Raw genomic sequence first — 14450 nt, forward strand, 5'->3', positions numbered from 1 at the left:
TTGTCTGCTGTCCCAGGGGCTCCAGCAAAAATAGCTTTGCTGGCTGGTGGGTCAGAGGGAACTCCCGACTTCCCCGCTCTGCCCTCCCCGAACACCTGCCAGCACTTTGCGCTGATCACCTCCTGCCCAGGACGACTGCAGACACCGCAGCTGCGGCTCGTAACTCCACATTCCCTCCTTTTCTGGGGGGGCTGTGACACCAACTGGGCTTTGCCTCTCCCGTTAGGACAGGGTTTGCCTTTTGCAAAGAGCCTTTGGTGGCTGCTCGTGGCTCAGTGCCCTGCACTTGCTCAGCTTCGCTCCCGGTGATTGGGGTCAGGACACACCGGGACGTTTGGTTCAGCTGCCCCTGTGAGTGTGCAAACACCGACCAACTTCACTGCTGGCCTGACTCCTCTAAATGGGGACTTTCACGTTTGTCTGCCTTGAAAAAATGCCATCTTTTAAACAAAACTCCGCTTTGCCCTTCGCTGGCGAAGGTGTTTGTGTTTGTGTTTGGGCGACGAGGCTGCGCTGTGCCCGGGGGTCGCGCGGTGGGTTTGCAGAAGCCCCGTGGGGACGCCCCCGCTCCCTCTGCTCCCGCCGGGAAGCGCTGCGGGTGCTGCAAACAGGACCGGCCCTTTTGGGGTGGTGAGCAGGGTCACAAATTCCCAAGGCAATCAAAGGGCACGCTGGAAATGTCCCCGTGGAGGTCGCTGCCTGATACTGAAGCGCTCACCCCGGAATGCTCAAAATCTCAGTTTCCTCTGTTGGGATTTCGGCTGACAGCTTGGCTAAAACAAATCAGATTAATCAATGCGATGGATGGAGCTCATTAGAACAGTAGACTAAAGAACCCACCCTGCTCTCCTGAGGTCTGCTGCCTTCGCGGCAAGGGAGTCACCAGGAATTGGGTTCCCCTGCAGAAATCTGCGGGAAATGCATTAAGACGACATTCTCCTCATATCACCGGTCACTTGGCAAAGGAAATGGCTGCAGGGCGAGTGCGCTTCTGTCTCGACACGTACGGCTGACTCCTTCACGGGCCGGGACCGGGCTTTCCGCGCCGAACCGCGGCGCTCGGGCCCCGCTGAGCGCGAACCCCGGGGCAGCGCCGCTCCCGCCGCACGGAGCCGCCGTGGCGCTCGGCCGCCGCCAGGGGGCAGCCGCGGGCCGCTCACCGGCCGGCCGGACAGACGAACGGACGGACAGACGGACGGACGGACGGACAGACAGACAGACGGACGGCTAGACGGACAGACAGACGGACGGACAGACAGACGGACGGACAGACAGACACACGGACAGACAGACAGACAGACGGACGGACAGCGGGGCTGTGACCCCCGCACACAGACCCTGCAGCGCGGCTCGGGGCTCGCTAGAGCCCGTTCTCTCAGGCTCCGGCGGGCGCTGCCGCCCGCGCTCCGTCCAGCGGCAGCGGGTGCGGGGGTGCTCGGGCTTGGCTCCTCTGCCACGTTACACATGGGTTTGGAATAGCTGGTTATTTTGACCTTTCGTTAGCACTCTGAGCGCTAACGCCGCACCAGGCTGCAGCGCCACAGGAGCTGGGGCGCTACTGGAATTATTTCCACATGGCAGACCCGCTTTTATCAGCTCTGAAATCAGGTGGGGCTCTTCCTGCCCACTGCTCTGGCTGGGGATCCTTCCCAGCCCCTGCGGCTCCACCGCTGCGGAGCTGGGTTTGTTCTCCCGGTGTCAGAGCAGACGGGCTCGTTTTGATGTAACTCAGAGGCTGCACAAACAGCGCCCGGCGGGCAGCGCGGGCCGTGACCCCCGGGGCGGTGCCGGAGCCCAGGGACCGGTCGTGCCCGCGCTCCTGGCCTTACCGGCATTCCCCGCGTACCCACCTGAAGTGCAAGAACACCTGAAGCACAGTGTCACTGACCCTCAGCCCCGTGTGCCTCAGAGGCCGTTTTCTGTCTCACGACGCTGCTGTGGCAGGCGGGATAAATCCCGGGCTCTGAGCTACATTCCGTTACACTGTGAAACGCTTGACGCTTCAATGCAGCACAAGCTGCTCAGAGCGGGTGGAACGTCGTTACTGCTGGGCTGCTCCCCGGCCTGTCTGGTCTATGGGTTCGAGCGCTGCGAGGTCCCGGGGCAGCACGGCGCTGGAGCGGCTGCGGCACACAAACGGGCCACGCGCCCCGCTCGCGCAGCTTCGCTCGGTCCTGTGCATCTTCCTCGGCCACTTCGTGTCCCCCGAGGGACAGGATTCTCGGCGTTCCCAAGGCCTCGGTGTGGTTCAGGAGCCGAAGCTGGGCGCGGGTTCGGCAGCGGGGCGGATCGACCGCCGCGAGCGCTCGAGGAAGCTCTTCTGCCAGACGCAGAACCCAACGCGGGGACCGGTTCCCTCTGATCATCTTCCCCGCACACCGGGCGGGGTGGAACGGCCCCCAGGTTTCTCAAACCACGGTTCAGGTTGTAAAACTCCGCCGGACGACCCAGCGGGGCCAGCGCTGCTGCCGGGGGCGACCCCAGCGCCGGTCTCCGAGCAGACAGCCGACTGCAGCCGGCAGGGGAAGGCGATGGCGCGCGGAGCTCGTCACGCTGCCCTTTCAATTCAGGGTGTTAATTCTGTAACCGACTCTGCCGAAAGGCCCGTGTGCACTTGATGGAGCCATGCGGTACTCAAGATCATTAAAACTGCTCAATATATTTCAACATTAGTTGGAAAACCTGACTTATTGAACCATTAGAAATGGAACACGTGGTGTAAATTTAGCAATCCCTGGTGTATTTAGGATTTTACAGCAGCCAGATTTTACTTGACATGAAAATCTGAACTTTAACCTGCATTCTTGCTCTAGCTTTAGGTAATGACAGGGTCCTGTTCCTCGGGCGCGCGGGCCGCGAGCGGCGCAGGCGGGAAACGCGGCACAGCGGGGCTACGGGGGTTTATTCGTCCAGTCTGTTCTAAGTTGCACAATGACGGGAACAACAAAACGACTGCTGGAAGCCCAGGAATATTTACACTCTCGCCTTGTTGTAGTGAGGTCAGTCTACGGCCTTGCACAGATTGGTTATGTTTGGTACCACAAGATGTTTAGAATTCAGACAAATTTGAACAGATTAACAATTGTATATACAGGAAATAAAAGGAAATTCAAGTATCAAAATACAGACAGATTAAATAACATTTGTATTACAAATCAGTCCCACCGCCATACATCACAATTAGCAAAATTGTCTACATTGCAAACTGAACTCGACCGTTCTCTGCCCTGTTAGAGAATCTCAGGTTATGCTCCCGCGGGTACAGATGTTTGATCCAGATCGACTTTGCGGGAGCAGCGCAGCTCGTTCCCTTTGGAAGAACAACGCAGCGATGAACGCCAACGCGAGACCGCGCAGGGAGCCCCTTGGCTACAACACAGCGCTGCAAGCGCTGCGCTCCCCCGAGCTCGAGGGGTCGCGGGAAATGAGGTGAGGGAGGAGGCCGGGAAGGCGCTGCCGGGGCTCCAGGAGCGGGCGGGGAGCGACGGAGCGACCGTGCAGCCGCAGCCCGGACGCGTCCGCAGGGACGCTCGGCATCGGCTCCGTGTCCCAGCCCGGGGAGGGGACAGAGGTCTGGGGGGGCCGGACCCGCTCCCTGGAGCTGACGGGCAAAAGTTGCATAATTTCTTCTAAAAGGAACGATCCCGGAGCGCGTTGAAAGAGCCGGACAGCCAGCGTCAGCTTTGCTTTGTTTGGTAAATACAAAATTAAAAGGATAAAGCAGCTTCGATCTGAAAGAAAAACAACAAAAAACCCAAGAAAACAACATCCCCTCCTCTATGAAAAAGACAACTCTGCGTGCCGGTCCGCCCGCCCGGAGCCGCCAGCCTGGGCGCACAGCACAGAGCCAGGGTCGGCCCTCCCGCCGCGGCCCCGGCAGCACCACCTTCCCACACAGGCACCGCGGCACCCGCGCCGCGATTCTGAAGTCACGTTCAGCACCAGAAATTCAGGGCACTTTCCTCCAGATACCAGGAAACCGCGGTGGGAGGAAGAGCCGGAAGACTCAGCGCCGGGGGTGAACAGACCCTGGGAGGCCCAGGATGAGGCCCCAGCGCACAAGTACCGTGAGAAACCCATGGAAACAAAACGGGAGATGCGCTGCTGAAAGAGTCACTGTGTGAACGAGAAAGATCTGGCTACAGAACTGCTGGGTCACTAAAGACACCCACAGGATGACACGCGGGGCTGGGACGACCCCCAGGGTCACCGAGCCCTGCGGATCGGAGTCTTCATCACCACGTCACCTCCAAGCCGACCTCCGAGGAGCCGATGCAGCCGCGTCCTCCTCCCGAGCAGAGGTTCAATTTGCATTCTCTCCAAAAAGACTTGTTGCTGACACACCAAATATTTACACTTACACCAGTATGAACTGCAACGTATGCATATCAAGGAATGTTAGGTTTCCTAAATTCATCACCTTAACCAAAGAAAATCTCCACCTTCCCCTCCTAACCGTGTACAGGTCTGTGCCTTGGGATCACGGTTCCCTGCCCTCCCAGCCCCACCGGCCGGAGAGAGGCACTGAACTCCTGACACTCAGCAGCAACCGGAGCTCCCGGGAAGGGGTTGGCACGTCGCTCTGGCGCGGCAGCGGGCCCCGCGTCCCGGCCACGGCAGCGCCTGCCGGCATTGGCACACACGTGCTGTGCTACGTGTTTGCATCTGAAGAATTCAAATCACCATCTGAACATCTCTCCCTGGAGGGAACCAGCACTGTGAAACACCCGTCACGGCCAGCACGTGAACACGCCGTAACTCCAGAGAAGAGCGAGCGCACAGCACCTCGGGGACGGTGGCATCCGGGGCGTCCACGGCCGAGCCGTCCTCAGGCTGACGCGACTCATCCTCGGGAAGGGACTGTTTCAGTGTAATGCCCAGAATTTAACTCCTTATTTGTTCATCTTCTGAAACTGTTGCACTAATTAAATAATGAGCTAGTATCAAAAAAGTGCTAAATCACATATAGTTAAAAAAACCCCAACACAACCCAACCCCTCAGGGCATAACTGCGTCTCAGACCCAGGCAGGGCGTCCGCAGGTACTCAGTGCGTGAAGGGAAGAAGTTGTGTCCTTGCCACAGACACGTCAAGTATTGCAAGGCGAGCGTTCTCTGCCGGGGAAGCGAGCTTTGTACCATCGGGACGCTGGGCCGCAGCCGCTCTGGGGTGGAAGATCCTTTGCAGACTCCTTTCCGTGTTCCCATGTGCCGGGGAAGCGGGGAGCAGCTCTGCACGCAGCGCCGCGCGCTCCCCCTGCCCGGCTTCTCGCACCGGGGAAGTTATTGCCAAGAACTTGGTGTTCTCTGCTGCTCAGCCAGGAGTGAAGCAGATTTAAGTACCGCTGGAGATGCGCACACCAGTCCCACCGCTACGACTTCCTACCGGACTCCTCACCGGACCGCGGGGATTCTCAGTAAATAAGGATTTTGGTTTTTTCCTTTTTTCCTCACCAAAAAACCGCAGCGCTACATTTACACCGTGAACTGCATCTGCTCTGTATCGTTCTGCACGTTAAAAAGAGAAATGGGTCGAAAGGCCTTTTGTCTCAAACTAGCAAAGGTGACACAGCTCTCACCCCGCAAGTCTCGGCTTCTCTGTGACAGAAGCGCCGAGAGCTGCCGGGGTGGGATCCCCGTCCCCCGCTGCGGGAGCCCTCACCGAGCGGCCGCGCCGACGCAGCCGCGGATGGAGGCGATCGTCGTGTTGGCACGCCACGGCTTCTCAGGTCTCTGCCCCGTTACTACCTTCCCGTGGTAGGAGGAGCTGCCCGGAGATCAGCTTTTCAGAGGCAAACAGAAAGGAAGACAAGGGAATGAGTGACTGAGTCACAGGAGCAGCGAGCGCTGGGGCGGGCGGGCGCCGCGGTGAGAGGCGCCGCGGTGACGGACGCGCGGTGGAGCTCCGCGGCCACGGTGGGGCTGCCCGTGACCCCGGCCGGGTTTGACGTCACCCCTGGCAAGGCACATGCTCAGCGATGGGTTTCAGGAGGCGCTGAGGAACCCGTCCATCTCCTGAAGGTGGGAGATGCGCGAGCTCAGACCCTCTGAAATGCGGCGTACGTGCGGGCAACTGCGCGGTACAACCGGCACAGGAACTGCCGCCACTGCTGCCGTTGATTCAGTTTCTCTTTGAAGGACACGACACCCTGGGGGCACCGCTGCAGCCTGGGAAGGTGCTGAGCACCCAAACCCAGCCCAGAGCAGCTCAGGCACGCGATGCTGCGTCACCCGCAGCATGGCAGCGCAGCACTGAGCGCTGGTGCTGTGTTCAGGGCTCCACGTGAGACAGACACCTACCAGACTGAACCTGCCCGTGTTTCTGTCTTGCTTTAAGACAATCCCTGTAGTGCTCTCACTCGGGTTCTTACAGCCTGGCCCTTATTTTGAAGTCAGTTTGCCGCCCAGTGCCATTAACCACAAAGGACTTGGGAGATCAAACCCATTCCTGAGAAAGAGCTAAATAAAGATTTTGAAACATCAGATTTCACTGCAAGTCTGGGGAAACAGAGCGGTGAGGAAAGAGCTGTAAAGCCCTGGCAGCCCCTCGCCCTGCCGGGCCGGTCGGGGCGTAGGACGCAGCTTCGCTCCGGTGTTTGGGAGCCGAGAACTCGGTGTGGCGGACAGCGAGGCTGAGCCGGGTTTGCTGCCACGCTGTGCAAGCCCGAGGCTGAGCCGGGTTTGCTGCCACGCTGTGCAAGCCCGAGGCTGAGCCGGGTTTGCTGCCACGCTGTGCAAGCCCGAGGCTGAGCCGGGTTTGCTGCCACGCTGTACAAGCCCGGGGCTGAGCCGGGTTTGCTGCCACGCTGTGCAAGCCCGAGGCTGAGCCGGGTTTGCTGCCACGCTGTGCAAGCCCAAGGCTGAGCCGGGTTTGCTGCCACGCTGTACAAGCCCGGGGCTGAGCCGGGTTTGCTGCCACGCTGTGCAAGCCCGAGGCTGAGCCGGGTTTGCTGCCACGCTGTGCAAGCCCGAGGCTGAGCCGGGTTTGCTGCCACGCTGTGCAAGCCCGAGGCTGAGCCGGGTTTGCTGCCACGCTGTACAAGCCCGAGGCTGAGCCGGGTTTGCTGCCACGCTGTGCAAGCCCGAGGCTGAGCCGGGTTTGCTGCCACGCTGTACAAGCCCGGGGCTGAGCCGGGTTTGCTGCCACGCTGTGCAAGCCCGAGGCTGAGCCGGGTTTGCTGCCACGCTGTGCAAGCCCCAGCGCCTTTCTCAGAGGGTCTGAGAAGCGCGGAGCGAGCCCCACAGGCAGGTGAGGACATCCCCGTCCCGTATGAGGGGAAACTGATGTAATGAGGCAAAACTGCTCGGGTGGCCAGCAGGCCAGGGAGAAGCGGCGCCCAGGCTGCGTCCGCCCCCGCGCTGTTATTCAGGGATCCGTCCTCCTCAGCTCCGCCGCAGCGAGCTCTGCAAGGGCAAGTGCAGGAACCGGGGTAAGGGCCTGGACTCGCTGGGCTTTCATGGGGTCGTGAACCATATGGTGGCGCCAAGTGCCCTGCGGCCTCATGCAAATGATTCCCAGTCACATTCGGGAATTAAAAGCTGCTTCTACTGAGACACACAGAAATGGGGACATTTTCTCAGAGGAAAAACATGTGCACTTGAGAAGCAGCCAGAAGGGCAGCGGTGCCCTCTGCCGCGGGGCCAGCTCCACGTGAAATCTCGCTCTCCAGGATGGAAGGAGACGGATGTTTCAAGATCCCTATAGCACTCATCGTTTGCAGACTGAAACGCTTTGGGACGGCAGCAGACTGACTTCAATCACGTTTCTCCCTTCGGTGGGAGGAGAAAAAACATCCTACAGGGGACTGAAATGCTACCAACACCGCATCTCACGGCTGAGAGCGGACAGAACTCACAGCGGGAGCGATCACACCTGGCCCGAAGCAGCGTCCCTGTCAGAGCAGGTGTTCTGCTCCGGGCTCGAGGACAGAGGCTGTGGGGAAGGGTCCCGTGAGGAAGTGCAGTGAGGGTGTGTTATTTGCAGAAGCATCACAGTGGTTAGTGCCGGCTCGAGGGGCAGGGCAGGACGGGGTGGGTTCACCGGGGCAGCACGCAGCTGCGGCTCGGTCGGGAAGAGAAGGATCTAAGAGGAGGGAGCGCGTGCACCACAGAGACCGGAGTCTCCATCAGTCCGAGGTTAAACAAAGAACCAGCCCTGGGGAGGGTCACATTGCCCCAGGGATTCACAGTGCCAGAGCGAGGGAAATGTGGCAACAGCAGGCGGCTCCTGGGTCCGCAGCTCCGACTGCCCCAGCCTGCGTCCCTCCGAGCCTCCCGCCTCACCGGGATCTGACAGCGCGTTACCCTTGTTTCCGAGTAAGGAGAATTCACAGTGTTCAGCAGTGATCAGGTACGAAAGCCGGTTTAAGTCTAGAGTCTCCTAAGTGCTGCTGCCTCGGATGCAGTACCTTAGGCGGGGCTCAGTGAGCAGCAGTGCCTAGGCGGGGCTCAGTGAGCAGCCGGAGGAAGAGGGAGTTTAGACCAGCAGACAGATCAGATCGCAAAGGCACGGTTAGACTGGGTGACACGGGGTGTGTTTGCTTTAGAAGATAGTGGTCTCATACTTAGTGCTGAGGGTCCGCTTGGAGTCCTGTTTGGGGTCCACGACCCAGGAGACACCGGCGTGAGACTGGGAGTCTTGGTCCACGTCAGGGGGGTCCAGCTGGGAAAGAAGAGAGAAAGGGCAAGTCAGGTCACCTGTGCTGCTGGGGCAGAGCGAGCGGGGATTCAGAACGGGAAGAGGCTGCTGCTCTGCCTAACGCCAGCCCACAAACCTGCCTGCGGGTGGGGAGGCAGCAGCTCTCGCTGGGGAGGCATCTGAGTCCTTCCCAGCTAAGCCACGTCTAGCCATGTCAGTCTCAACCCAGCACCCTGAGATGATGTCCTGCATTGGGCCTGCAAGCCCATTACCGTTAGCGACAGCTTCACTTCATCTCACAAACGAGCATGAAAAACTGAGCACTCTAAAGAGGGCACTATAAAAATAAAACTAAAGGCAGCGGGAGAGAGAGGGAGACAGCTCTGGCAGGTGAGCCCCCGCGTGATTCAACTCTCCCAAACAAGCGCGGCTCTTCCATCCTGTCCTCCTGAATCAGGATCCTACAGGAAGGTTCACAGCACCAGAAAGAGCAGCGCAGCGAGCTGAGAGCTGCCACTCCGCATCAGCGGGGACGGACAGAGCGGGTTTGTCCCGGGGTGCGCGCGAGCCCACAGCGCCGGGGCGGACGGGGAGCGCAGGCAGCAGGAAGCAGGAGGGCAGCACAGCGCGCGGCGCGGGGGGCGGCGGGGCAGACGCAGGAAAAAGGGTAAAGACCTTGGCTCCGGGACTAACAGACTGCAGCGGCAGGTAGGAGGGGCGGTGAGTTGTGCAGGTGTGACAGTAACAACAGCGAGAGTCGGGAGGGAGCGGCACCTGAGCGGGGGGAGCAAGCAGAACACAGACAAAGGAGACGTTACAGGGAGGCAACGGCCGTCCAGCAGCTCCAGCCTGGGCTGGTTGTGGCTACGGGGGCTGCGAACCACAGGTGACCGACAGACCTGACTGCAGCTCTGCGGGTGCGCACAGGGCAGCGGTGCTGGACACAGCGGTGCTGGACCCCCACCCCACCCCGGATGTTCCTACCCTGCTGCCCTCGTCCCCCCTCGGACAGTGGCAGGGCTGCGGCACAGCCACGACACCGCGGTGCCAGCGGTGCCGGGAGCCTTGGGCACCGTGTCTGCGCGTGGGCTCCCCCGCCGCGCAGGGAGGGTTCAGCGTGCGGTGCCCCAGGGAAATCCCAGCTCGGGGCGCGCAGATCACGCCAGCCCGCACACACGTACTGCAGATTTCCTCACGCCAGCACGCGGCTTAGGCACCGGTTTGGAAGATTTCGTTTCGATCGTGTCTCCTGCTGCAGCACCCAGAGGCTTCGCTCGCTGGGCTTGGAGCGCCAGCTGGTAGGCGACCTCGAACGCCTGCCCCAGCGTGAGGATGATCTCGTACGTCAGGTTCTGCAGAGAGGGCACAGAAACAGTGCTGTCAATGGCCCCGCGCGGTCCGTGCGCTCAGCAGACGCAGCCCGGTGAGCCCATTGCCGCCCTTGGCAGGAACCGCGACTGCCGCACCCCCAGCGTCGTAAAGAGACAAACACAGACGTCCCGAGAGATGATTCTGCCCAAGAATAAAGCAAGTTATGCTTCCACACTTTTGGTGAAGTAATAGGCTGTTAAATCAGCCTACTACACTGCACATAATTGAAAGCGTGGTAGGGTTTTGTTCACGGCATATTCCCATGAGGGAAAAACGCCTGTCCTGCTTTTTTCAGCACTGGAGGCTGCAGCAATAAAGCCAGACAAATATGCTCTTTGTCGACACAGCTCCATAGTAAAAGCACTTGGAGCCAGGAGTCTGATATTTTAGGGCAGAAACAGGTAATAGAGCCCTAGAACAGAGCAGATCCTGTTCTACGGCTTGGCAACAAAGCTGAGCGAGGAAGCAAGCGGACGGCACAGGCCAGCAGCGCAGCGGGCGACGAGACAACGGCAACTCACCACATCCACCGTGCTGAAGACGTGGCAGTAGTGGTGGCTGGTCTGCAGGTCCTTGGTGATGTAGGCGAAGGTGCAGAGATCCTCGGGGTCCTGAGCAGCGCAGGAGATGTTCCGGATCTCGTGCTCAGCAATGACATTCTGCCAGGGTCAACCACAAGCACCCGTCACCCTTCTGGGGACAGCAAACATTACACACGCGGCAAACGGTGGTTGTGGCAAGTGTGTGCTGGGGCCAGGGAGGGGGGCTCCAGTCTGACCGGCCAGAGCTGCCCCCCGCTGCAGGAATCAATGGCAACACGGTCCACAAGCAGCCGGTGTGCCCAGCTCTCGGCGTTCAGGGCACTGCCAGCACCCCGCTGCTCTCCCATCCCCTGGCAGCTCCTCAGCACCAGCTGTGGCTTCTGGAGCCACCGAATGTGACCTGCACCCCCAGGCAGGCGGGACTGCGGGGCCCGTCCCTCCTGACACCCCCTTTGTGCTGTGTGAATCTCACCTTGTTAGAGGCATCAATGAACTTCACCCCCTTGTACGTGATGGACAGAATTATGGTCGGGATCTTCTTCATGTGCTCTGTGGATTTCTGAAGAAACAACAACATTGGAGTGAGCAGTTGAGAACACACGCTCCCCTCCTCACCACCGGCCCAGCCCACCCCGGGACCCCCGGCCACAGCTCCACAGCATCAGGCCTGGGGGGGAAAACCTGCTCTTGGTGGCAGTGGAGAGGAAGGGATGGGGACAGAGACCCCCACTGACCCCCACCCACCCCGGGCTGTGAGCAAATCCCCCATCCCCGTGGCCTCCGTACCCTCATCTTGGCACAGGCGTCCTGCGTCGACTCTGTCCCTCGCAGGTCCTTGATCAGCATGGAGCCCAAGTACTGTTGGAAGGGGGAGAGACGTTCAAGGCCCCAGGCAGGGAACTGCCCAACCCGGCCTCAGAGCCTCCTCGTCCTCGCCACCCCATGGGCAAAAAGCCACTTACGTTGGCCTCATACCCGCAGGACTCGAAGATGAGCTTCTCTGGCTGGTGCTGCCAGTTCTGGACTGGGGCGTACGGGGCAGCCAGGCTGGGGGGGCGCAGGGTCAGCTTGGACTCCCGACGGTCCTCCTGGAAGGGAAGAAACGTGGGTGTGAGGCCACCAAAGGGCGCTGCTGGAAGAGTAAGTTCCCCGTTTGCAAGGCGAGACTGAGGCAAAAACGAGCTGGTGGTTCTAAAGCCTGTGGGAAGTTATGCATGCTCAGCTCCCCGGCCCCCCGTGCACCATCGCAGCTCCCGCTGGCTGCAGAGAAGGGGGGGTCTGCGCTGAGCTGCGCAGGGGGGCCCCAGGACACACAGAAGCACCTGCTGACCTGTGCTTTGTAGCGCTCGGCTTTGGCGTAGGGAGCAACCTCGGTGCCACGGTCGTGTTGCCTCTTCCCGGTGTCCCCGGCGGGCAGCAGGAGATCGGCCGATCTGCCCGTGCAGGAGTCGTTCTGGCTCAGCGGTGACGACGTCTGGGACATCAAGTCCTGGCACTGAAACAAGCAGAGACCACGGGCCGCCCGTCAGCTTGTGCCGCGGCCGTGCCACCCTCGCTCCCCGGCACGGTGCCCGACACGAGGGGAGCAGCAAGCGGAGTCATCGGGGTCAGCTCCTGCTCCGCACGCTCCTGCCTCAGCGGCATCAATCACACCGCTTATTTTCCGCACAATTCCCTCGATTTGCTCCAGAACCGTTTCGGGCAGGTACGCAGCCCATTCTGCCGAGTGCGGCTCCGTGAGCTCAGCCCAGGAGCCCGGCTGAGGTGCGGGCAGGGTGCTGACAGCGGATGAGCTGCGGGCAGGGTGCTGACAGCGGATGAGCTGTGGGCAGGGTGCTGACAGCGGATGAGCTGCGGGCAGGGTGCTGACAGCGGATGAGCTGCGGGCAGGGTGCTGACAGCGGGATGAGCTCCGAGCAAAGCACCTGAAGCGCTGGGGATCGGCCGCCCCAGGGAGCCGGCGAGATGGGTTCAGCTGGGGACAGCGCGGCTCCCGCTGCCGGAGCACTCGCCGCTGGACCAGCCGATGCAGAGAGCTCACAGCTGCAGCGCCCTTCAGTCCTATTCTACGGACTCGCTGAATTGGCCACTGACGTCCTTGCGGGTGCTGGGTGGCACCGGCTGCAGCCCGGGAACCGCTGCAAACAGCTGCTCTCTCGCAGCCCCGGCAGCGCCGCGGTTGGGACGCTGCACCCAAGGGCTCCTCTGCGTCTCCAGGCAGGACCGCCTGTGCGTGGCAGCAGCAGAGTAAGGCTGGACACCCACCCAGGACCTGAGCTCTCAGAAAACACCCTCTACAGATCTCTGGGTCCCCCACAAGCGAGAGCTGCTCATCAGAAATGGGACGGTTATCCCTGACAAACCCCAGGTTGGTTCTTTGAAAGAAAGGGAGGAAAGCGAAGCAGAGCCAGGGCAGAAGCAGCATCCCAGCCGCTGCCAGCACCAGGAACACAAACGGGGACTCACTCTCAGCTGCGAGAAGCGCGGTGGCTTTGCCGGTGGCTCCTCGTAGGGTCGGTCTGCCAGGGAGGCGATGATCCTCTTCCGATGGCCGAGCAGGTTCACTTTCAACACCTGCAGGGGCAGACCGGGGCGCTGTTGGTTTTCCCACGCTCGGCACACAGCGCAGTTCCCAGCTTTTGGCAGCGCTGGCCCCGTTTAACACAACTGGCGAGTCCCGGCCCTGCAGGACCTGGCTGCTGGGGCCGGAGCACGGCAGTACTCACATTGACGATTTCAAGCTCCCAGAGGTTTTTCACAGTGTCGATAGAGCTGTAGCCGCTCGAGAGGAAGGACTGAACGTAATCCTGCAGCCCCAGCGAGTCGAGCCAGGCGGGAACTGAGGGCTGGCTGTTCCCATCGCAGCCCAGCGGTTTCAACTGGAAAAGCACAAGCCAGAAGAAAGGGGTTAAAAGCCCCAGGGGCTGGGATCCCAAGGCACACAGCATCGACTAAAAACAATTTAAAAGCCATTGTCACCTCCACTAGCAGCTTTACAGTAAAAAAATCCCTGTACAAGCACAGAATGTGCTTGGGGTCAAAACTGGCAGGCGGGACAGCCACCCCCTCCCCAGCCACCCCATCCACACAGCTCTTCCCGTTCAAAACCCTCCCGCAGCCCCAGCGATCCCGGCACCGGGCTCTCGCAGCCGCGCAGGCGATGCCCGGCCCTGCTGACCTTGGGCAGCGAGCGAGCTGCCTGCAGGAGCTTCCGCCGGTGCTGCGGGTCACCGATCCCGATGTCCCGAAGGTCCTGGTCTTCCATGACATTACAGCCCTGCGGGGACAGGAAGAAACCACATGGAGCAGAGGGCACCAGGAGCACAGACGGTGCATTCCAGCACCTGCCGATGGCCCTGCGGGAGGAGGAGGAGGAGGAGGAGGAGGAGGAGGAAGCTGCTGAGGAGGGCAGCTGGGCCCCACATACCGACCCCCGGCACTGAGGGGGTGACAGGAGCGTGACTGCGGCACACAGCGGTGGGCAGAGCATCACTGTCCCCTTGCTCCCGCAGCGTCCCTGTCACCTCCCTGCCGACACACAGACACTGCAACCACCCACAGCAGCGCCTGAGGAAACCCCGGCCCTGGTGCCCACGGGGGCACTCGGCTCCGCTCATCCTCCCTGCACAACCACACAGAACCCACAGCCGCTTTCCGCAAGAGCAGGTGACCCAGCGAAGCACAGCTCTACCCCCTCGCCCGCGGGGAGGCAGCTCCGTCCCCACACGCTGCCCCTTGCAGCCCATTTTGTGCCTCCATTTTCCCCGGAGAGCCAGCGTGGCCGCACACGGAGCACATCGACTTCACCGCCACCCGCCCCTGCCCGCGTACCTGGCAGCGCCCACCCTGCGTCCCAGCACGGCCGCTGCTGTCCCCCCGCGTCCCGGCACGGCCGCTGCTG

General features: G+C 61.1%; 1 protein-coding gene across 13 annotated transcripts in view; it reads right to left on the reverse strand.

Annotated features, from left to right (window-relative positions):
• Positions 1 to 2719: 2719 nt before the first annotated feature.
• Positions 2720 to 14450, reverse strand: part of ANKS1A (ankyrin repeat and sterile alpha motif domain containing 1A) — a 63695-nt gene continuing 51964 nt past the window's right edge. For 8 of the 13 annotated variants that reach the window (XM_065854524.2, XM_065854521.2, XM_065854523.2 and 5 more), the window contains 11 exons: positions 13728 to 13826; positions 13276 to 13428; positions 13016 to 13123; positions 11880 to 12044; positions 11512 to 11637; positions 11336 to 11407; positions 11022 to 11108; positions 10529 to 10666; positions 9818 to 9988; positions 9312 to 9410; positions 2720 to 8660 (listed from right to left, as the gene is read on the reverse strand). In XM_065854524.2, the coding sequence (XP_065710596.1) occupies positions 8541 to 8660; positions 9312 to 9410; positions 9818 to 9988; positions 10529 to 10666; positions 11022 to 11108; positions 11336 to 11407; positions 11512 to 11637; positions 11880 to 12044; positions 13016 to 13123; positions 13276 to 13428; positions 13728 to 13826 (1338 nt within the window). In that variant the 3' untranslated portion in view covers positions 2720 to 8540. The remainder of the gene's footprint in view (positions 8661 to 9311; positions 9411 to 9817; positions 9989 to 10528; positions 10667 to 11021; positions 11109 to 11335; positions 11408 to 11511; positions 11638 to 11879; positions 12045 to 13015; positions 13124 to 13275; positions 13429 to 13727; positions 13827 to 14450) is intronic. The other 5 variants (XM_065854534.2, XM_065854525.2, XM_065854522.2 and 2 more) reach the window with 4 other exon arrangements.

The sequence above is a fragment of the Patagioenas fasciata genome, chromosome 21 (genome assembly GCF_037038585.1).
Source record: "Patagioenas fasciata isolate bPatFas1 chromosome 21, bPatFas1.hap1, whole genome shotgun sequence".
Classification (NCBI taxonomy): Eukaryota; Metazoa; Chordata; class Aves; order Columbiformes; family Columbidae; genus Patagioenas; species Patagioenas fasciata.